Raw genomic sequence first — 24834 nt, 5'->3', positions numbered from 1 at the left:
GGGAATCCATGGAGAGAGCCTTATAGTATACATTTCTAATTTTAAAGTAATTTTAGGGAGTCTTTGATGTCTCTGAATTTTAGTGCATGAAATTTTAGAACCTGGTTAAACATTAGAGATGATGTATTGAAACTTCATTTTTACAAATAACTATTCTGAGGTCTTATTAATAGAAATAATAGTATATTATTATAGCAAATATTTGTATAAGATGGTATACTAGATACCATTCTGAATACTTTATGTATTTTTAAATCATTTAATTCTCATGTTTCCCTGTGAAGTAGGTACTATGGTAATCTCCATTTTATAGGAGGGAACTATGAATATTTTCCAGTTTAACCTTTACAGTCACTCTGTGAGATAGGAGTTACTATCCCATTTTAAAATGAAAAGAGTAAAATTTGCTGAAGGGCATATGGCTAGTGATAGAGCCAGGGTTTGGTTTTAGGATATGTTGCTTATTTTGTATTAAAATTAGTTTGAAGTCTCTGAATGTTAAATCAGCTGATGTGCATGGGGCAAACTTGCTAAAACGTATTGCAGTGTACCTGTGGAGTTCAGATTGGAAAATACTGTATGAAAAATTCAAGTTGTATCTATCTGCAGGCAGAGAGTTGAATACAGTAGTCCCCCTTATTTGCAGGGCATGCATTCCAGGACCCATTGGATGCCTGAAACAGCAGATAGTACTGAACCATATACATACTATATTTTTTTCCCTATACATCCATAACCTATGATAAAGTATAATTCATAAATTAAGCACAGAAAGAGATTAATAACAATAATTAATAAAATTGAATATTTTCTTTTCCTTCAGTTGGAGTCTTGCTCTGTTGCCCAGACTGGAGTGCAGTGGCACGATCTCTGCTCGCTGCAACCTCTACCTCGTGGGTTCAGGCGATTCTCCTGCCTCAGCCTCCCGAGTAGCTGGGATTACAGGCATGCGCCGCCACTCCTGGCTGATTTTTGTATTTTTAGTAGAGACGGGGTTTTGCCATGTTTGCCAGTTTGGTCTCGAACTCCTGAGCTCAGGTGATCCACCCGCCTCGGCCTTCCGAAGTGCTGGGATTACAGGCGTGAGCTACTGTGCCCGACCTAAAATTGAACAATTTTAACAATATACTGTAATAAAAGTTCTGTGACTGTGGTCAGTCTCTTTGTGTTTCCCTCTCTCAAAATATCTTACTGTACTGTACTCATCTATTTTGGGACCATGGTTGACCATGAGTAACTGAAACCATAGAGAGTGAAGCTGTGGGCCAGGCACGGTGGCTCACGCCTATAATCCCAGCACTTTGGGAGGCCATGGCGGGTGCATCACTTGAGGTCAAGAGTTCAAGACCAGCCTGGCTAACATGGTGAAACTCTGTCTCTACTGAAGATACAATAAATTATCTGGGCGTAGTGGTGTGCACCTGTAATTCCAGCTACTCGGGAGGGTGAGGCAGGAGAATCGCTTGAACTGGGGAGGCAGAGGTTGCAGTGAGCCGAGATTATACCATTGCACTTCAACTTGGGCAACAAGAGTGAAACTCCACCATCTCAAAAAAAAAAAAAAAAAAGAGTGAAGCTGTGGATAAGAGGGGGACCTATTGTATCAGCAATTTTCAATTTAAGTTGAAAATTCTGTTTGGAATTGTCTTTCCCCATAAAGGCCATCTCTCTCTCTCTCTCTCTCTCTCTCTCTATATATATATATATATATATGAACCATTTTAATATATATTTTTTAGGTCCCTATGCCAATCCTCAAAAAGTTATTTAACCTATACCTGAAAAATTATACAATATTATCAAATATTATCTTCTTTGTAAATATTTTCTATGGAAAGTTGATTAAAATTTCCAACTTGGGCTATTCAAAACCCATGTTTTCTTGACATGACGAGGGATTCAGGGAGTCTCCCTCTTCTTTGCACCAGCATTTGGGATTCCTCAAACACTCAAGAAGTTGATTTGGTCTCTGAAGGCCTGGGGCAAGTGTTCCAAATGGGTAGGAAGGAAGAGGATTGATGGAGGCTGGGGAACCTAGGCACCTTCTGAATTGTAAAGGGGAAAGGAAAAATTTGAAAGGGTGAATGGGACTCATATTTTGACTGTGCGAGTTGATAGAGTTACTTTGGAGGGAGGTTGAAGTTAAAAACATAAAAAAATGGACTATACCCTAGTAACTAGCAATTCCACTTCTATTTACTTACCCTAGGGAGTTAATTGCTCTTGTATGCTCAGAGGCATGAAATGGATGGTCACTGCAGTTAAAAATCGGAATCCTTTTAAATGCCAATCAGGAGGGGAATAGCCAAATAGAATGTGATATGTTCATATAATAGACGGTGGTCCAACAGTTAAGGGGAATGAACAGTAAGATCTCTGTTAATCACCCTCAGTAACTTTCAGATATGTTATTGTATCAAGAAATCTCTTGTATTAATAGAATGATAGATGATTGAATACATGATAAAATGTATATGTGTCATGTATAGTGACATCAGTTGTTTAACAATTTAAGACAGTGTATTTTATTTTTTAAAATTTTTTTCATACATACTTCCACATCATATATTTTCTATATGTACATTTATGTATGTAAACTTATAAAAAATATTTTAGAAATGTATCACTTAAATTTATAATGGTGGTTTCCTGGAGGTGGGATTGGAAATTACTGGGATTAGATTTTAAAATTGATGTGGATCTTTAGCTTTATTTTATATAGCCACGTGTAACTTGCATAAATAAAATTTTATTGAAAAAGTTAAAACTCAGGAAAGAGAGAGAGATGGAAAGGGGTAAAGTACGCTAGATTTAGCTGAGAGGGAACCTGGCCCAAATGTCATTTGCTTGGAGGTGCACTGTAAAAGGATTTAGGAAAGGCATCTGCATATTAAAAATTGCCCAGGATTTATAGATGGATTTATATATGTAAGTTGTAGGTGCATTGTAAAAAGAAATACATACATTTTAAAGAGTAGCATGTTTTATGTGTAAAGTTCTTTCTTTGCCACGGAAATAAAACAATGAGTTTAAAACAATGGTTAAGAAACATTTATTTTAAAATTTTATTTATTTATTTATTTATTTATTTGGAGACACAGTCTTACTTTGTTGCCCAGACTGGAGTGCGGTGGTGCGATCTTGGTTCACTGCAACTCCTGCCTCCCAGGTTCAAGAGAGTCTCGTGCCTCAGTTTCCCAAGTAGCTGGGACTACAGGTGTGCATCACAATGCCTAGCTAATATATGTATTTTTAGTAGAGATGGGGTTTCCCCATGTGGCCAGGCTGGTCTGGAACTCCTGACCTCAAGTGATGCACCCACCTCAGCCTCCCAAAGTGGTGGGATTAGAGGCGTGAGCCACCACGCCCAGCCTATTTTATTTTTTAGATACGGGGTCTTGCTATATTGTCCAGGCTGAAGTGCAATGGCTATACACAGGTGTGATCATAGCTTACTGCAGCCTCATGTTCTTGGGCTTAAGCCGTCCTCCTGCCTCAGCCTCCTGACTAACTGGGACTATATGCTTTACCATCATGCCTGGTTCATGGGTTCTTGTTTTGGTAGCAGGATCCTGACATTTCTAATGCCTTATAATTATAGCTAATAGAAATAAAAATAAGGAATAACCAGAAAGAAATATAAAGGAATCATGAAGTTGAGCAGATAGGTGCTAAGTTGATCCTGCTTAAAATATTTGAGATAATTCTTAAAGTCATTATGCCAGTCTTGATATGAGGTCTTGGTATTTTATTTTTATATTTTAATTTAAATTTTTAAATTTTTTATTTTTTAGAGACAGGGTCTTGCTCTGTTGCTCAGGCTGGAGTGCAGTGGCACGATCATAGCTCACTGCAGCCTTGAACTCCTAGGGTCGAGGGATCTTCCTATCTGAGTCTCCCGAGTAACTGGGAATACAGGCACATGCTACCACACCCAGCTAATTATTTTTATTTTTATTTTTTGTAGCAAAGAGGTCTCACTATGTTGCCTAGGCTGGTCTCAATCTCCTGGCCTCAAGGATCCAACCACCTTGGCCCCCTGAAGTGTTGGGATTACAGGTGTGAGCCATGGTGCCCAGCCTGTATTTTATATTTCTTAAACTTGTTATGTTTTTAATTTAACATTTCTTCTTGTTCAGTAAGCATTTATTGAAAGAAGTAGTGTATAATTTATGAACTTTACATTCCTAAGGCTCTTAGGAAATAAATTTTATTTAAAAGTTATTTGTCTGATTTGATCCTATAGTAAATACATAAGGTATATTTCTGTGTTCTTAATGTATATTATTTTATTCATACTAGAAATCTTTCTGCTTTGAGATCTTTTTTTTTTTTTTTCTTTTTTTTGAGGTGGAGTCTCGCTCTGTTGCCCAGGCTGGAGTGCAGTGGCGTGATCTCGACTCACTGCAACCTCCGCCTCCTGGGTTCAAGCAGTTCTCCTGCCTCAGCCTCCTGAGTAGCTGGGATTACAGGCGCCCACCACCACGCTTGGCTAATTTTCATATTTTTAGTAGAGACGGGGTTTCACCATGTTGGTCAGGCTGGCGTCGAATTCCTGACCTCATGATCCACCCGTCTCGGCCTCCCAAAGTGCTGGGATTACAGGTGTGAGCCACCGCACCTGGCTGCTTTCAGATCTTTACTAAACAACTTTTTAGTAAAATAATTTAGCAAAATAACTTGTTGAGAGTGGCATTTATCGAGTTTCAGCTGTATATCATTTATAGTTGTGGCCCCTGATAGATATGGAGAAACATAGTAGTTAATCATTCAAAGCTGTAGGAAACCAGTGTGAGGAAATAACAGGAGTTTAAACAATTTTGTAGTATGTAATATAGCATTGTATTGGTTTTTCAGTTTTGTCTGAGATTGACTTTATAATCAGTTAAAGTGAGTAACAACTGCTATTGTTGAATGTTTGGAATATTGAATGTGTGAATATTGTAAACAGTTGAACATGTTAGAGTGATCTTCATAAAATTGAATGATTTAGTTATCTTAAGTCTTTAATGATGAATAAGTTCAGTTAAAAAAAGATGATGATCCTGGAGTTCTGTTTTAATGTACAAACTGAATTGCTTTATTTTTAGTAAACTTTTCCTTTCTTAATCTGTGCAAAGGTCTGAACACGAAAGACATTCCCCAAACTGCCCATTTGTGAAAGGTGAGCACACACAGAATGTGCCATTGTCAGTCACTCTTGCAACAAGTCCTGCACAGTTTCCTTGTACAGATGGAACTGACAGAATATCTTGCTTTGGGTCGGGGAGCTGCCCTCATTTTCTAGCTGCTGCAACTAAACGAGGAAAGATCTGCATATGGGATGTTTCCAAACTTATGAAGGTATGTTTGAATTTTGAAGTAACAAATTAGTAATTGAAAAAAAATCAGTTGTAAACTTAGGCTTTTCATTTGTTTAGGTGCACTTAAAGTTTGAAATTAATGCCTATGATCCAGCAATTGTACAACAGCTTATTCTATCAGGAGACCCAAGCTCAGGAGTTGATTCAAGGAGACCAACTTTGGCGTGGCTGGAGGACTCCTCTAGTTGCTCAGATATACCAAAATTGGAAGGAGATAGGTATGTGAGTTTGTTTTAGTAGTATTTAATAGATGTTAACACGTTTTCCTAAATTTTATATTCTCATAGTTCTAATAATTAAAGAGGAGGAAAAAAAAGTTATGCAGTTAAGAGATCAGAGAGTAAGTGTTTGGTTAGAAATCTGAAATCTGTGATTCTTGAAGAAAAATCTTCAGAAACACCATAGTTTATAAAATATGCATAACTTTCTATCACAGTCTATGTCAATTGGAAATAATTGCCACATTGAACAACAGATGATGAAAAGTCAACATCGAAAAGTCTAAATAATGAAATGAAATTCTATTGTAGTTTCACCTTCTACTAAATCTTTTCATAGAAGTTGAACTAGATGATTTCAGTTTCCGTTTTTTCATTAGCACCTCAAATTATGGCAGTGCTAATGAATAATAATAATGGGATGACCTGAGGTGAGGCAAGAGGATCTGATTGTTTAAAACTGTGTACCAGTAGTCAGCAGTGAGTTGAGATACTATAATTATTGCTATAGAAATATTTTGGTAAAATTGCTATTCTGGATTCTCCTTCACTCAACTTCTCTGAGAGATTCCTGACTTTTGTGGTGGGATGGGAGAGTCAAAGTATCACCCTCCTTCACCCACTTGTTTCGTAAGAACCACTGTGGTTTTGACTGAACTGGGCTAGTAAGATTCTGTAGGTAGAGGGGAAGAAGATTTTGTAGGCAGCCATGTGAAATGGAGCTATTTAACTGTGATTAGATGTCTTGATAGACTGGGAATATCTGCCATTTCACTTCCAGGGGCTCCTTATGTTACTGACATGTGATGGGTGTTACTCTGTAGTCAGTGATTTATCATTTTACTTCACAACCCCTTTGGTGGGATGTACTTTCATTAAGGAGTAATGTAAAATTTTATTAATAGAAATTATTTCACTAATGGAATTAGTGAAAAATTTACAATATATGTGTTACTTCTGTCTAGTTCCTCTTGGTAATAACATGTTGATTAAAGCCTTGTGGTTGTTCTGTTAATATAAATCTCTGTGAAAGCTTAATGGGAAAGCAGCTTAACTGTTGTCTGAGTTTCTGACCATATTTTGCCAATAGGACTAGATATTAAGCATGCTTGATTTCTGTGATTTCTTGGAAGTTAGTGGAAAAGTAATAGAAGATAATGAAATTTGTATGTCCTTCTAGGCACTTACTTTAATTTGAACTTTGTCTTGAAGTTTTGTAATTTGGGGATTAAAAATGGAATCAAAATATACTTCTAGGATTACATACACCCATACACATATAGTCACACCCTCCTAGGTAAAATGTGCATTTTAGATAAACATGTGTTCTGTATTAGTGGAAATGCTCCTCAACATTATATGGGGTAACGTGCTTGAGTTGAGGTAATCTCTACTTGCTTTTAAGAATTTACAATCTAGGGTCGAAGGTCAGTTTTCTCTGAAGAAAGTCTCAAACAAATCATACAAAAACATTAAGTTGATGTGGTAGGAGGAAGCTGAAGAGGTGAAACTTCATCCCTAACATTAAGCCCTCTCTCTTCACTTCCCCTCCCCAAGAAGTAGGAGCAGTCCTGTTGGAATTGATAGTGAATATAGTGAGCCATACTACCTCTGACTTTATGTGACACAAGATCCAATATATTTGGTTATAAAATATATTATGTGGGTTTCATTAGCTTGAAGAATAGTACATTAATTGGAAACACCTAAGCTTATCCAAGAAGTTTAACGTAATTAGCAATATAGTTTGCTTAGAATAGTTTTTGTAAAATTTGTTTTTATTTCTTATTTACATTGAAGGACTAAGGAATTGTTTTTGACAATTTTTTCTTAGAAGACAGTATTTGTCTTCTGAATTAAGGAAGAAGATATGCTAATACATTTAATTTTAATGAATTAAGATTTCTTCTAGATGATTGACTTGTCATTTGTGTATCAGGTCAAGTTGGTAAAAATTCCTTGAATGTAAATGAAATTGTTTATGGGATTGCTGTAAACCAAGGTACTCTTATAATATTAGTATGTCTGGTTTTCAGAAACACATATAATCTTAACTAAACATTTTTACTTTAACCATAATACTTATTTTGCATGTTTATTGCTTTGTAAAAGGTTTTGCAAAATGTAGAAGGCTTTAGTGAATACAGTGCCTATTATATAAATAGTGCATGCCTATTGCAGGAAAATGGGAAAATGCAGGAATGGAAATTGATGAAATATAGAGTAGTCATAATCACACTATGGAATTATGGTAACATTTGTATGTATTCTAGTTTCTTTTTAAAATGTATGTGTTTTTTTTTTTGTCGCCCAGGTTAAAATGCAGTGGCGTAATCTTGGCTCACTGCAACCTCTGCCTCCCGGGTTCAAACGATTTTTCTGCCTTAGCCTCCTGAGTAGCTGGGACTACAGGTGCCCACCACCACTCCTGGCTAATTTTTTGTATTTTTAGTAGAGAAAGGGTTTCTCCATGTTGGCCAGGCTGTTCTCGAACTCCAGACCTCAGATGATCCACCTGCTATGGCCTCCCAGAGTGCTGGGATTACAGATGTGACCACCACGCCCAGCTGCATGTGATTTTTTAAAAAAGTTTTATTGAAGTATAATTTTCAAACCATAAAATTCATGTTAAGTGTACAATTTAGTTATTTTATTCATATAATGTTTTTTCTTTTTTTTTTTTTTGAGAGAGTCTTGCTCTGTCGCCCATGCTGGAGTGCAGTGGTGCGATCCTGGTTCACTGCAATCTCTGCCTCCCAGGTTCAAGTGATTCTCGTGCCTCAGTCTCCTGAGTAGTTGGGACTGACCCCTGCCACCATGCCTGGGTAAATTTTGTATTTTTAGTAGAGACGGGTTTCACCATATTGGCCAGGCTGGTCTCAAACTCCTGGCCTCATGTGATCTGCCTGCTTCAGCCTCCCAAAGTGCTGGGATTATAGGTGTGAGCCGCTGCACCTGGCCTTAGCCATAAAATATTTTTGTCACAAAATATTTTAAAAGAATGTGATTTTACAAATTATATATGTATATATAGTTTTTTTTTCTGTTGAAACAAGGTCTTGCTCTGTCACCCAGGCTCACAGCTCACTGCAGCCTTTACCTCCTGGGCTCAAGTCATCCTTTTACCTCAGCCTTCTAAGTAGCTGGGACTAAAGGCATGTGCCACCATGCCAGCTAATTTTTTATTTTTTGTGGAGATGGGGGTCTCACTATGTTGCCCAGGCTGTTCTCGACCTCCTGGGCTCAAGCAGTCCTCCCTCCTTGCCCTCCCAAAGTGCTGGGATTACAGGTGTGAGTCACTGCGCCTGTTCCCTGGTTATATTTTTGAGAACTTTCAGAATAAAACATTCTTTGTTAATTTAAGGCGTTTATCTGGCAACCCTCTTTGAAATATCAAGACACCTGAATTCCTTTAAAACATACTACTAAATTTTATTGTTCATCTTAGTACAGCAGGTTAATACTTGGTTATTTATTTTTCTTAATGTGCAGCCATTCTAAAAACCTGTTTTCTTGGTTTGGACTTCTTCATTCTTGATTCCCAATTATTAATATTTCTTCTTGGGATTCATTTTTACACTTACCCTATTTCTCTGAACCAGCCAATTAGGCTAATGAATTAGCAGCTGATTTTAAACTTTTTTGCATTCTTTGCTTTTGTAAATTACAACATTAAATTGGTTTATGGGCAACTATTATCACCTGGAAAAACTAAAAACAGAGAAACTTTTTCAAAAATATATAAGTGAATTTCCCCGTAGCCGCCCCAAAATATTTCAAACATTGCCTTGGAGTGCAGTAATATCTTTAAGCATTTTCAATGCAGAATACTGCTTCATATTCTGTATAAAATAACATTGTAGGCCAGGCACGGTGGCTTATGTCTGTAATCCCAGCACTTTGGGAGGCCAAGGCGGGTGGATCACAAGGTCAGGAGATAGAGACCAGACTTTGTCTTGTCCTGACGACCCCCTATCTTCTGAATTGTCATAGTTTTCCTATATGTAAAGGAGTTCTTAGCCTCTCCAAAACAAAATACAAAACAAAAATAAAATTGCATGTACATGTGAGTACACAAACATACACACATGCTTATACAACTATTATGTTTGGTTTTAGGCTGTCCTGAATTCAGTAATAGAATAGTTCTTAATGTTTTACTACTGCAAGCTGGTCCTTGATTTTATTAGCTGCTGCTCTCTTTTATATTTTTGTTTGCCCAAACTGTCCTTAGTCACACAGTAGTCTTCAAATTCCTACAAATGTTATTATGGATTCTTAGAGGTTTCCACACCCTATTTCAGTTAGACATTTATTTAATGATTTAAAAAGATTTTTGTCAGTGTTGTATCAGTTATGATATCAAACTACTCTATATATCATTTAAGCCGATTTTAATTGTTTTTTATGTTTGAGCTATGTAGTAGTGATTTTAACACTGTACTTTCAGGCCAGGCATAGTGGCTCATGCCTATAATCCCAGCACGTTGAGAGGTAGAGGTGGGAAGATTGCTTGAGCCCAAAGGTTCAAGACCAGCCTGGGCAACGTGGTGAGACCCCGTCTCTGCAAAAATTTAAAAAAAAAAGTAGCTGGGCATGGTGGCGTGTGCCTTTGGTCCCACCTACGTGGGAGGCTGAGGCAGGAGGATTGGTTGAGGCCAGGAGGAGGTCAGGGCTGCAGTGAGCTGTGTTCCTGCCACTGTACTCCAGCCTGGATGACAGAGTGAGACCCTGTCTCAGAAAAAACCAAAAAAACAACTGTTCTTTTTTCTTTGCTTTCTCATATGATATATACTTTTTTGAAATTCAAATTGTTTACTTTGTTTTTTGATTTAAGTGATGATTTACTGGAGGATTCAGACAGTGAAGAGCATTCCAGATCAGATTCTGTGACAGGTATGTAAAAAGTATTAGATAATGTGTTTAAAAAATTATTTACACAGTTGTGTATACAGCTAACTACCACTTAATTCTGAATTTCTTAGTCAATGCTAACTCTAAATTTTTGCTAGTATACACAGAAGACTGAAATATTGTGTGTCAGAGATCTCAAATTAGTAGTATGTACATAGTGTTCCATATTTAAAATTTAAATGGTACTTATTTGAGTCAAAGGAATTACAGTGGATAGTTACATTAAAGTTTTGTCACATGTCAGGTAATTAAATGTTTTTATTTGTATAATATATTCTGTTAACTAAAAGTAGTGTTTAAAGCTCTTTATTCATGTAGGTGAATAAAGGACTACATTTTAATGTGTGAAATTATAGACATTAAAACATCAAGTAAATGCTGCCTTACTGGCTTATAAAATATTAGGGCAAGATAATATACTTCGTATTTTAATGTTATTTTATAGGAAAAGCTAATAGTATGTTTCAAAATAGTTTTACTATGTCAGAATTTAAATCCTAACTCTTCTACTTAATATAGTCTGATTGCATTTCCTGATATACAGCATAATGGTATTAAAGTCTGTCATTTAGAGTTTTAAGAATTAGGCCGGGCTTGGTGGCTCACGTCGGTAATCCCAGCACTTTGGGTGGCCATGGCGGGTGGATCACCTGAGATCAGGAGTTCGAGACTAGCCTGGCCAACATGGTGAAACTCCGTCTCTACTAAAAATAAAAAACATTTAGCCAGGCGTGGTGGCGCATGCCTGTCCCAGCTACTCAGGAGGCTGAGGCAGGAGAATCGTTTGAACCCGGGAGGCGGAGATTGCAGTGAGCTGAGATTGTGCCATTGCGCTCCAGCCTGGGCAACAAGAGAGAAACTCTGTCTCAAAAAAAAAAAAAAAAGAATTAGATAAGTTCATATAAAGTGTAAGTGCCTGGGAAGTACCCAGTATTTTTAAAAAGTGACTGTTATTAAATTGTGGCTATTGTTTAATGTCAGATGCTGTGTACTACGGACATATATAACTTAAATCTTTTTAGAATAGGAATGGTTTTGTATAGTACAGTTTAAAAAAATTGTAGTTAACATTTGGTAGTAAATATTCTTTAAATTCTAATTTGTCATCAAATTTTTTTGAAAGGCACTAAATGGAACACTGGATAATTTTGGGTTAATCCTTAGCAGTCTTTTGAAGCAGTTCTTATCAATGAACAAAAAAAATCACCAAATAAGGCAGGAAAATGCCCTTAAAAATGTACAAATGGTGTAATTTGTTCTAGAAAAGTTAAAAATTGTTTGCTTTTTTTTTTTTTTAAATGTAGACTGAGGAAGCTAATGCTCTTATCCTGTTTTGTTCTTTTGCAAAAACATAAGAGGTTACTACTACATTTTCTTTCTTTGTTTCTTTCTTTTTCTTTTCTTTTTTTTTTTTTTTGAGACAGAGTCTTGCTCTGTTGCCCAGGCTGGAGTGCAGTGGTGTGATCTCAGCTCACTGCAACCTCCGCCTCCCAAGTTCAAGGGATTCTCTTGCCTCAGCCTTGTGAGTAGTTGGGATTATAGGTGCCTGCCACCACACCTGGCTAATTTTTGTATCTTTAGTAGAGATGGGGTTTCACCATGTTGGCCAGGCTCGTCTTGAACTCCTGACCTCAGGTGATCTGCCTGCCTCGGCCTCCTAAAGTGCTAGGATTACAGGCGTGAGCCACCGCACCTGGCCAGACCTGGCTCTTTCTTTTGTTTTTTTGAGACGGAGTCTCGCTCTGTGGCCAGGCTGGTCTTGAACTGCTGACCTCAGGTGATCCACTTGCCTCAGCCTCCCAAAGTGCTGGGATTACAGATGTGAGCCACTGCACCCGGCCAAGTTTTTGAACTCTTTCAAAAAATAACTCCTTGGTCTTGTTAAGTTACTTAAACTGTGGGCTTCAGTTTTTCCTTTGTAAAGTGTTTGCTGTTTTAAGTTTTTTTTGATTGTCACTGGAACCTTTCCTTTGCGTGCTATAGTTTTCTTGTTTTCCCTGGGTCTAAGGATCTCAGTACATGCTTTTGCAGTTATAATTCTTGTATTTGGTCAATTTTCTTATCTTTTTTCTACTTTATTCTTTTCATCTATGCCTGTTTGATTTTTCACACATTTTAAAGATACTATAATCATGTTTACTTTAGCTCATAGTGTCTTGAAAATTATCATGTATTTTTGTCGACTACATATAACACTTCATTTAGGGGTGTAAAAATTGTCTTTATGTATTAAAAAGTAGCTATGGTAAGAGAAAATATCTTTCCAGTTCAAAATTTTTGATTGCCTCATTTGAGGGTTTGTAAGTAGCTTATTAATTCACAGTAAAAGTATGTATCTTCTAAACTAATTTTGTTATATTGAAAGACCATTGGTGACTTTATGGAGGCTTATAGAGTAGTCATGTATATATATTTGATATTAATGATTGGTGTCTTCTCTTCCTGAAGTATCTAAAAAGTGGTAAGGTACCATTTAAAACTTATCAGAACATATCCAATTTGATGGAAATCACAGTTCTAAGTGATTTTTGTCAAATTGGATGATACGGTCTGAAGAATTATGAAATAAATCTCTTTTTTTTTTTTTTTTTTTGGAGACAGAGTCTGGCTCTATCCCCCAGGCTGGAGTGCAGTGGCACCATCTCGGCTCACTGCAAGCTCCACCTCCCGGGTTCACGCCATTCTCCTGCCTCAGCCTCCCGAGTAGCTGGGACTACAGGCGCCCGCCACCACGCCCTGCTAATTTTTTTGTATTTTTAGTAGAGACAGGGTTTCACTATGTTGGCCAGGATGGTCTCGAACTCCTGATGTCGTGATCCGCCTACCTCGGCCTCCCAAAGTGCTAGGATTACAGGCTTGAGCCACCGCGCCCGGCCGAAATAAATTTTTCTGTTTTTTTTTGTTTTTGTTTTTGTTTGAGATGGAGTCTCATTCTGTTGCCCAGGCTGGAGTGCAGTGGCACGGATCTTGGCTCACTGCAACCTCTGCCTCCTGGGTTCAAGCAATTCTACTGCCTCAGCCTCCTGAGTAGCTGGGATTACAGGCGCCCACCACCACACCTAATTTTTGTGTTTTTTGTAGAGATAGGGCTTCACCATGTTGGCCAGGCTGGTCTTGAACTCCTGACCTCAAGTGATCCACCTCTCTCAGCCTCCCAAAGTGTTGGGATTACAGGTGTGAGCCACTGTGCCCGGCCTATTGAAATATATTTCTTAATTTCAAAAATGTGAGTGCAGATGAAGAGACATTTGTTTTTAGTTGGAGGTTATGAGGCTTGAAGATATCTAAGAGGATTGCATAGAGAAAAGTTTGGTATTTGAACCACAGATCAGAATTAAGTATACATGGCTTCTTGTGAAGACTGAGAAGAATGGTAGGAAGTTAAAGAAGGGTTGAAATTGAAATTTGAGTTTTAGAGGAGTGCCTAGATAAAACCTAATTGCTTACCTCAGGAAGTTTGATTGACACTACCCAAATAAGCAGAATAGAGAAGGGTTTTTAAAATGATTGTCTGAAGAATATTATGCTGGTGGTTGTTTGCAGGTATTTGTGTAAAAATTTATTTTGTGGCCTAGTAGGTTTTAGAAATTCTGAAATAGGTAGAGTTGACAAGTTTGTTTGCTGCAGGGCGTTTGTCAGTCAACAGTGTGCTTTGTCGCCATTCTGAGTAGAATGTATAGTTTATGCTGCTTCCCACATGTTGAATAAATATTTGAGAAGCAGCAAAGTAATAATGCCACTTGTAATATTTTCCTTTTTAACAAAGTCTCACCTCACATACCATTTACTTTGAATATTGACTTAAATTTGTGTTAATATATGTAATTTATGGTTTATTTTGTTATAATATATACATAGACCAAAATTGTTTTTTCTTGGCAGTTTCCTACCATAGTTTAGAAAGAAATCATTTAAGTAAATTTGTCAGTTTAGTCCAGTTGAGCATCCTCAGGATTTATTGTGGTATATAGTACATGTTATAAAAATATCTCAGTTGATCGCGCCACTGCACTCCAGCCTGGGCTCAAAAAAAAAAAAAAAAAAAAAAAAAAAAAAATCTCAGTCAGCCTTCAATTTCCAATCTGAATTGTAGAGAAAATATACATGAATACTGAATGACAGAAAAAAGGCTGCATGTGATTATAGCCAAATGAATATTTAAATAAGTGAACAGCTTCATTAATACAATTAAATCATATAATGAAAATTTTTTTCTGCTGTAGCTAGAAAATATTTCCGTTTTAGAGGGTAGTAGTCATGTTATGTGAAGTGACATCATCCCCAGATTATGGGAAATTCTAGATATGCCAGTGAGCATGTAGAAGAGATTATGAATAAAATAGTGTAAAATGGTGTAAACAGAGCTTTGAGTTACCCTAAGTGGTTCTTCATGAATCTCAGTTGCTTATTGCTCTACTTGGGCAACTTCTTTTTTTTTTTTTTTTTTGAGATGGAGTCTCGCTCTGTCGCCCAGGCTAGAGTGCAGTGGCGTGATCTCAGCTCACTGCAAGCTCTGCCTCCTGGGTTCACGCCATTCTCCTGCCTCAGCCTCCTGAGTAGCTGGGACTACAGGCGCCCGCCAGCACACCCGGCTAAATTTTTGTATTTTTAGTAGAGACAGGGTTTCGCCGTGTTAGCCAGGATGGTCTCAATCTCCTAACCTCGGGATCCATCCTCCTCGGCCTCCCAAAGTGCTGGGATTACAGGCGTGAGCCACCGCGCCCGGCCTATTTGGGCAACTTTCAAAGCTTCATGGAGTCACCTTGAGTTCATTTTTTTTTTTTTTTTTTTTTTTTTTTAAAGACGGAGTTTTGCTTTTTTGCACAGGCTGGAGTGCAATGGCGTGATCTTCGCTCACTGCAACCTCCGCCTCCAGGGTTCAAACGATTCTCCTGCTTCACCCTCCCCAGTAGTTGGTATTACAGGCACATGCCACCACACTTGGCTAATTTTGTATTTTTAGTAGAGATGGAGTTTCACCATGTTGACCAGTCTGGTCTCGAACTCCTGACCTCAGGTGATCCACCCGCCTCAGCCTGCCAAAGTGCTGGGATTACAGGTGTGAGCCTCTACGCCCAGCCTTGAGCACTTTTATATTTATTTCCTTTTCTCTGTTTTTCCTGTCTAAATCATAAAGGCAATTATATATATATATATATTTTAATTTTTTAATTTTTAATTTTTCCTATTTTCAAAAATCGCCTAGAGTGGTTTTTTCTTTTGAGACGGGATCTCAGTCTGTCATCCTGGCTGGAGTGCAGTGGCGCGATCTCAGCACACTGCAATCTCTGGCCTCCTGGGTTCAAGCAATTTCTCTTGCCTCAGCCTCCCGAGCAGTGGGACTACAGGCATGTACCACCATGCCTGGCTACTTTTTGTGTTTTTGGTAGAGACGAGGTTTCACCATGTTGGAGAGGCTGTTGTCAAACTCCTGGGCTCAAGTGATCTGGCCTGCCTCGGCCTCCCAAAGTACTGGGATTACAGGCGTGGGCCACCGCGTCTGGCCTAACCTATAGTGGTCTTTATGTTATTATTGCTAATGATGTTGCTGCCTGACTGAAAGAAGTTTGTGCCATTGAGATAGAGACAGATCAGTGGAAAGAATTTTCAGTTCAGCGTCAGGAGATTATACTTGATTTGGGAGTTGACTGACATCTATTGTAAGATTTTCTTTCCTTTTTTTCTGTTTTCTGGAAACGGGATTTTGCTGTGTTGCCGAGGCTGGTCTTGAACAGAACTCCTGGTCTAAAAGGATCCTTCTACCTCAGCCTCCCAAATAGCTGGGATTACAGGCATGCACCATAACGCCTGGCTTTGTGATTAATATCACAGGTTTAAAGGTTGAGACTGAGAAACTCAGTCCTGTGTTTCAGTATAGAAACTGAGTTCTGAGACTGTACTGCTTTTAAGGGAATAGTTTAAAGAAGGCACAATAGAAAAAAGGTCGGCAGGGCATGGTGGCTCATGTCTATAATCTGAGCACTTTGGGAGGCCGAGGTGGGCAGATCATAAGGTCAGGAGTTCGACGCTAGCCAGACCAACATGGTGAAAACCCATCTCTACTAAAAATACAAAAATTAGCCGGGCGTGGTGGCAGGTTCCTGTAATCTCAGCTACTCAGGAGGCTGAGGCAGGAGAATCCCTTGAACCTGGGTGGCGGAGGTTGCAATGAGCAGAGATTATGCCATTGCACTCCAGCCTGGGTGACAATAGTGAGACTTCGTCTCAAAAAAAAAAAAGAAAAAAAAAAAAAGAATTAAAGTGAATAAGATGATATGATGTAATGTAGTTGTGTGACTTTAAATGAACTAAAAATTAGCAGATAATACAGAAGACACTGCATGTTTCACATAAAGATTATACAGTTTTGGAACTTTTTCTTCCTAGTTATTTTTTTTTTTTTTCTAAACTGAGGTTAGAATTGTATTCTCTGACATTCCACTGATAATCAGCAGAGGATGGGATGAGAGAGAGGAAATGGTGCTTATAACTCCTTCAGAGTGGTGAAAGAAAGGAAACTGAGATTACAATCTTTTTTTAATGGATATTTTGCATAGTGCATAAGTGACAGATGCATAAGTAGTATTCTCTCTTTGGTTTAGAATTGAAGTGCAGAAATTCTATTACTTTGATACTAATTTAAAGTTATGAATAAATAATATTTTTTAACTCTTTAATCATATTACTTTTTTGAAAAAAGGTTTTGCTCACAAATTGCCAAGAGAATATATTTTGAATTGAAAAGACTTTTTGTTTTTTTTTTTGGAGACAGTCTCACTCTTATTGCCCAGACTAGAGAGTACAGTTGCATGATCTCAGCTCACTGCAACTTCTGTCTCCCAGGTTCAAGTGATTCTCGTGCCTCAGCCTCCCAAGTAGCTGGGACTACAGGCATGTGCCACCATGCCCGGCTAATTTTCTTTTTCTTTTCTTTTCTTTTTTTTTTTTGAGACATAGTCTCGCTCTTATTGCCCAGGCTGTGGTGCAATGGTGCGGTCTTGGCTCACCGCAACCTCCGCCTTCCGGCTTCAAGCCATTTTCCAGCCCCAGCCTCCTGAGTAGCTGGCATTACAGGCATGCACCACCACACCCAGGTAATTTTGTATTTTTAGTAGAAACGGAATTTCTCCATGTTGGTCAGGCTGGTCCCAAACTCCTGACCTGAGGTGATCTGCCTGCCTCAGCCTCCCAAAGTGCTGGGATTACAGGCACGAGCCATCGCACCCAGCCTCTAATTTTTTGTATTTTTAGTAGAGACGGGGTTTTGCCGTGTTACCCAGGCTGGTCACGAACTCCTGAGCTCAGGTAATCTGCCCACCTCAACCTCCCAAAGTGCTAGGATGACAGGTGTGAGCCACCGTGCCTGGCCTAAGTTGAAAATAATTTTGAGTCCCTTGAATACCTTTACGGTTTTTCTGAGTAAGCTCATCTTAGATTTGATTATGTTAAAAAAAAAAAAAAAAAAAAAAAAAAGAGAAAAAACACAGCCTGGTATCTATGAGGGATTGGTTCCAGGATCCTCTCTAGATATCAAAATCCAGGTGTGCTCAAGTCCCTTGTATAAAATGATATAGTTTTGCTTATAACCTATGCACATCTACATTTTCCTGTTACTTTAAATGATCTCTAAATTACTTATAATATCTAATACAATGTAAATACTGAGTAAAATGTTGTTATGCCCTATTGTTTATTGACAAAAAGTTTGTACATGTTTAGTAGAGATGCAACCATCCGTTTTTTTAAAAAAAAGTTTTCCGGCCGGGCGTGGTGGCTCATGCCTGTAATCCCAGCACTTTGGGAGGCTGAGGCGGGTGGATCACCTGAGGTCGGGAGTTTGAGACCAGCCTGACCAACATGGAGAAACCATGTCTCTACTAAAAATACAAAATTAGCTGGGTATAGTGACACAGCTACTCTTGAGGCTGAGGCAGGAGAATTGGTTGAACCTGGGAGGCGGAGGTTTTGGTGAGCCGAGATCACGCCATTGCACTCTAGCCTAGGCAACAAGAGCAAAACTCCATCTCCAAAAAATAAATAAATAAATAAAAAAGTTTTCCATCTGTAGTTAGTTGAATCCGTGGATGTAGAACCTGTGAATATGGAGGGCTGACTGCACTTTAAATTTTTTTAGGCCAGGCGTGGTGGCTCACGCCTGTAATCCCAGCACTTTGGGAGGCCGAGGTGGGTGGATCACCTGAGGTCAGGAGTTTGAGACCATCCTGGACAACATGGTGAAACCCAGGCTCTACTAAAAATAGAAAAATTAGCTGGGCGTGGTGGCATGGGCCTGTAATCCCAGCTACTTGGGAGGCTGAGGCACTAGAATCGCTCTTGAACCTGGGGTGCGGAGGTTGTGGTGAGCCGAAATTGCACCACTGCACTCTAGCCTGGGTGACAGAGCAAGAATTTGTCTCAAAAATAAATAAATAAATAAATAGTTTTACTTGTATATTCATAATGTACTGACTGGATGAGTAGAAACGTATCTAATGAATATTGTTCCTTTTTAAAGGGCATACATCACAGAAGGAAGCCATGGAAGTAAGCCTTGATATAACAGCACTCAGCATTCTCCAACAGCCAGAAAAGCTTCAGTGGGAGATTGTTGCAAATGTGCTTGAAGATACTGTTAAGGATCTTGAAGAACTTGGGGCAAATCCTTGTTTAACAAACTCTAAGAGTGAAAAGACAAAGGAAAAGCACCAGGAACAACACAACATTCCTTTTCCGTGTTTATTAGCTGGAGGTTTATTAACATATAAATCTCCTGCTACCTCACCCATTAGTAGTAATTCTCACAGGTCACTGGATGGTTTAAGCAGAACTCAGGGTGAAAGTATATCAGAACAAGGGTCAACTGACAATGAATCCTGCACTAATTCAGAACTAAATTCTCCTCTGGTAAGGAGGACTTTACCGGTTTTGCTTCTTTATAGCATCAAGGAATCTGATGAGAAAGCAGGAAAGATCTTTTCACAGATGAACAATATTATGAGTAAAAGTTTGCATGATGATGGTTTTACTGTTCCACAGATTATTGAAATGGAGCTGGATAGTCAGGAACAGTTGTTATTGCAGGATCCTCCTGTGACTTACATTCAGCAATTTGCAGATGCAGCAGCCAACCTTACCTCTCCGGATTCTGAGAAGTGGAACTCTGTGTTTCCCAAGCCTGGGACTTTGGTTCAATGCTTGAGGCTGCCAAAGTTTGCAGAGGAGGAGAATCTTTGTATAGACTCAATAACTCCTTGTGCTGACGGAATTCATTTGTTGGTAGGACTGCGGACATGCCCGGTTGAATCTTTGAGTGCAATAAATCAAGTAGAGGCCTTGAATAATTTAAATAAATTAAACTCTGCACTATGTAATAGACGGAAAGGTGAGCTGGAATCAAATCTTGCTGTAGTGAATGGTGCAAATATTAGTGTAATCCAACATGAATCACCAGCAGATGTACAGACTCCTTTGATAATTCAGCCTGAGCAGAGGAATGTTAGTGGTGGATATTTAGTGCTTTATAAAATGAATTATGCCACTCGGATAGTGACTTTAGAAGAGGAGCCAATAAAAATACAACATATCAAAGATCCCCAGGACACAATTACCTCGCTCATTTTGCTTCCACCAGATATATTGGATAATCGAGAGGATGACTGTGAGGAACCTATTGAGGACATGCAGTTAATCTCAAAGAATGGTTTTGAGAGAGAAAAAACATCTGACATTTCTACTCTTGGACACCTGGTAATAACCACTCAGGGAGGATATGTAAAAATACTAGATCTTTCAAACTTTGAAATTTTGGCCAAAGTGGAGCCTCCCAAAAAGGAGGGCACTGAGGAACAGGACACATTTGTTTCTGTGATTTACTGTTCTGGCACAGACAGGCTGTGTGCATGCACCAAAGGTAAGTTGTTTGATTATGCTATAAATCTTATAAAATCCATGTATATATGGCATTTGTTTATGTGCATACCTAGTATGAATTTTAGGTTCAAATAGATGGAGAGGAATTAATTTTTTTGTAATGAAGTGGTAAATCCTTCTTTTTAAGCTGTTCTTAAAACTTTTTTCTACTGCCCTAGGTAAGGATTCTAACTGTAAATAAGTTAGTAAGTCACTTAGCAAGTATCTTCTGCTTTAACCTCAAGAAAATCACATGCTTTTATTTCAGTGAGTCCCTGACTCTGCATCTGCTAAAATTTATGACCATGGCAAATTATGTTAAATTCATTAAACCTATTTTTATTTATTTATAAACTAGGATAAGAAAGTCTATTTCCTAGGCTTATTAGAATGAAATAATGTATGTAAAGTTTCTGGCACAGTTACTGGTCCTTATTTCCTTCTGAAATAAAAATACTTAGCAAACAATTTTTAGTTTTGCTAAATACATTTTTTTGTCTGATTTACTCCTGATCTTTGGCTAGTAGTGAATTAGTTTTGCAAATTTTGAAGCACTATGTAGATTAAGATAGTGTGCAATTATTTTTTCTTTTTTTCTCCTTTCTTTTCCTTTTCCTTTCCCCTTTCCCCCTTTCTTTCCCCCCTCCCCTTTCTTTCCCCTTCCTCTCCCCTCCTTTCTTTTCCTTTTTTCTTTTTGAGTGGAAGTTTCATTCTTGTTGCCCAAGCTGAAGTGCAATGGCCCAATCTCAGCTCACTACAACCTCCACCTCCCAGGTTCAAGCAATTCTCCTGCCTCAGCCTCCCAAGTAGCTGGGATTATAGGCACGTGGCAGCATGCCCGGCTAATTTTTTTGTATGTTTAGTAGAGACAGGGTTTCACCATGTTAGCCAGGCTGGTCTTGAACTCCTGACCTCAGGTGATCCACCCACCTCAGCCTCCCAAAGTGCTGGGATTACAGGCATGAGCCATCATGCCAGGCCTTTTCTTTTCTTTCTCAGGGTCTCACTGTGTTGCCCAGGCTGGAGTGCAGTGGCATGATCTCAGCTCACTGCAGCCTGAACCTCCTGGGCACAAGTGGTCCTCTTGCCTTGGCCTCCTGAATAGCTGGGGCTACAGTGCATAGCTGGGACTACGTACTACCATGTTCAGCTAATTTTTGTATTTTTTTGTAGAAATGGGATTTCACCATGTTGCTCAGGCTGGTCTCAAACTCCTGAGTTCGAGTGATCTGCCTGCCTCGGCCTCCCAAAGTGCTGGGATTACAGGCGTGTGGCATTGTGCCTGGCCTGTTTTTTTCTTTATATACATTTTAAGTTAGGGAGATAAAGCAGTTTTTGAAAAGGATTACTGACAATATCAGGCAAAATGAATAGTTCTATTGATTGTCTAGTAGGAATTTAGGACTAGGAGGTAGTTGAAGCCTAAGTGACTATAACTAAGGCATGGCAGAGGAATTAGGATCTGGGCAGAGTTATGCATGCATCTCATCTGTGGTTCTGATAGTAATTAGACTGTTTTTCCTCTCTTTAAATAGATTTCAAGCGTTTAGCCAAGGAACATAATGGTGAATGTAGTGGTTAGATTGCCTTCTTTGAACTATATGTAGTGAAATTATTTTTTTATTTTTATTTTTTGTTTTTGAGACAGAGTCTCACCCTGTCAACAGGCTGGGGTGCAGTTACGCAATCTTGGCTCACTGCAACTTCTGCCTCCCAGGTTCAAGTGATTCTCCGGCGTTAGCCTCCTGAGTAGCTGGGACCACAGGTGCGCGTCACCACACTTGGCTAATTTTTGTATTTTTAGTAGTGACGAGGTTTCACTATGTTGGCTAGTCTGGTCTTGAACTGCTGACCTTGAGTGATCCACCTGCCTTGGCCTCCCAAAGTGATGGGATTATAGGCATGATCCACTGCACCCAGTGAAATTTCTGTAATTTCTAGTGAAAGTATAATGGAAAAAAATCTTTAAATATCATAAAAATCCAACTAGATTAATTTAGAAAAGGAGCAGTGTAGTCTAATAACTTTAGACTAATAAAACTTGGAATTACAGTTGAGAATTTCAGAACAGCCATTAAAATTCTGTGTGGTATCAGAGATAATTTGAATTTATTGGTCACATATATGCCAATTCATTGTTGTAAGAACTTTACCTGTGTTCGTTTAGTCATCACACCAACTTTAATATACTATTATTGTCTCCATTTTGTAGATAAAGATACTGAAGGAAAGAGAGGTTAAGTAACTTATTAAGTAATAGAGCTAATAAATGTCAGAGCCAGCATTCAAACCTGGGAGTCTTTCATCAGAGCACTTTAAATGGCATTGTACTGCCATAATACAACAAAAGATGACGAATCTTACACTGAATTCTTTACATTCTTTTAATCTGAAAGATTTAAAAATTGACAATTATTTAACTTGCTATAGGTCATCCAAAATGGAGCTGGACTTGGAACCTAGGTGACATAGCACCCCGGTGCACATCTTTATAAGAAACCACTATTTTCCAGAAATGCAATAAAGGTTTTTAATGCTTTCAATTATTTGATGAGCTATGCTTTAGGTAACTCAGAAGAGAAATAGTATTTGCACCTTAAATATTTAAGTTATTAAGTTTTTTAGCATTTAAATAAAAGTATTGGCCAGGTGTGGTGGTGTGTACCTGTAATCCCAGCTACTTGGGAGGCTGAGACAGGAGAATCACTTGAACCCAGGAGGAGAAGGTTGCAGTGAGCTGAGATCACGTCACTTCACTCCAGCCTAGGTGACTGAGCAAGACTCTGTCTCAAAACAAACAAACAAAAAAGTATTTAAAATAGATGGTGGTTTTCTTGGAGTTTGTACAGTCCGGAATTCCTAGAACATGATCTCATGTGATAGGGAATTTATCCAGATGATGAAAGATAAGAAAAACCTGAGAAGTTAGTTGCTTTCAAAATGATCTCCCAATTCTTCAGGGATTGACTGATGAAGGTGCATTTGAAAAGATAATAACAAAGGGGAAAAAAAAGTTGATGTCTTAAAATGTATGTACATGTATGATTTTTAAAAAGCGTCTCAGACTGAATCAAATGGATGTGACCCTGTCTTCTGAGTATATTCAAATAACATAAAACTCTTTCTTATGGAGAATCAAGTCTTTTCATAAAAATAAATCTATAGTTAATATATGTTTTAAGTTAATTTTATATAGGATTTATAATATACTAAATGTAGATTTGTTAAGCTATCTTTGATAATTCAGGAATAGAATATATACACTACATATAAAATTTCGTAAAAGGCATAAAATAAAAAAGTGTGAATTTCAAAAATTTAGAGTTTAAAGTGAAAGATAAATTGGTATTCTGCTTGGTACAAATACACTTAAAATCAATAGGAAAGACTTAAATGAGAAAGTAAGACTAAGATGTATCAGTGGAGTATAAGGATAGGGTGCAGTTATGATACCTGACAAAATATTAATGCTTAAAAAATAAAGTTTTTTAAAAGGCCACAATTAATAGGGAACATACCATGAAATATAACAATACTGAATATAAATATGACCCCAACAACATAAAGCCTATATACCTGTACTGATATTCAGAAGGAGAATAGTAAGTTGAGCCATAATTGCTTTGAAAGTCTTTAATAATCTCACTATCTGGGATTATTGGACTGTATGGTCACATCCTTGTTTTGGTACTTGTTTCTTGTGGAAAACATTCCTTTAAATGTCTTCTGTTCCTGCTTTGCTAAGAGTTTCCAATAGGAATGAATGTTACATTTTGTCAAATACTTGTTTGCATCCATGGAGATCATTTGGTTGTTCTTTTTAGTTCAGTACGGTGAAATGTATTGATTGACTTTTGGATATTAAATTAACTGTGCGTTCCTGGGATAAAACCCACTTGGTCTTAATGCATTACCTTATGTATTGTTGGATACAATTTGCTAAAATTTTGTTCGTAATTTTTGCATATTGTTCATCAGGGATATTATATGTTCCTTGTAATCTTTCCTTTTTTTTTTTTTTTTTTGAGACGGAGTCTCGCTCTTTCACCCAGGCTGGAGTGCAGTGGCGTGATCTCGGCTCACTGCAGGCTCCGCCCCCCGGAGTTCACGCCATTCTCCTGCCTCAGCCTCCCGCGTAGCTGGGACTACAGGCGCCCGCCACCTCGCCCGGCTAATTTTTTGTATTTTTAGTAGAGACGGGGTTTCACCGTGTTAGCCAGGATGGTCTCGATCTCCTGACCTCGTGATCCACCCGCCTCAGCCTCCCAAAGTGCTGGGATTACAGGCGTGAGCCACCGCGCCCGGCCTGTAATCTTTCTTTTTTAGTTTTTGCTTTTTGTAATCTTTATCTGGTTTTGATATCAGTGTAATGCTTGCCTGATAGAATGAGTTGGGAAGTATTCTGTCTTCAATTTTGTGGTAAAGTTTGT

The 24834-nt window shown here is 38.3% G+C and overlaps 1 protein-coding gene across 24 annotated transcripts in view; it reads left to right on the top strand.

Moving 5' to 3' along the window:
- Positions 1-24834, top strand: part of BIRC6 (baculoviral IAP repeat containing 6) — a 263052-nt gene that overhangs the window by 40401 nt on the left and 197817 nt on the right. For all 24 annotated transcript variants that reach the window (XR_008652580.2, XM_055253540.2, XM_063623684.1 and 21 more), the window contains exons 7-10: positions 5121-5343; positions 5421-5581; positions 10419-10477; positions 19011-20405. Coding sequence is in view for 23 of the 24 variants with exons in the window: in XM_055253540.2 (XP_055109515.2) it covers positions 5121-5343; positions 5421-5581; positions 10419-10477; positions 19011-20405 (1838 nt within the window). In the remaining variant the exon portion in view is untranslated. The remainder of the gene's footprint in view (positions 1-5120; positions 5344-5420; positions 5582-10418; positions 10478-19010; positions 20406-24834) is intronic.

This window comes from Symphalangus syndactylus, chromosome 18, assembly GCF_028878055.3.
Source record: "Symphalangus syndactylus isolate Jambi chromosome 18, NHGRI_mSymSyn1-v2.1_pri, whole genome shotgun sequence".
NCBI lineage: Eukaryota > Metazoa > Chordata > Mammalia > Primates > Hylobatidae > Symphalangus > Symphalangus syndactylus.
This window is presented reverse-complemented; position numbering and strand designations above follow the sequence as displayed.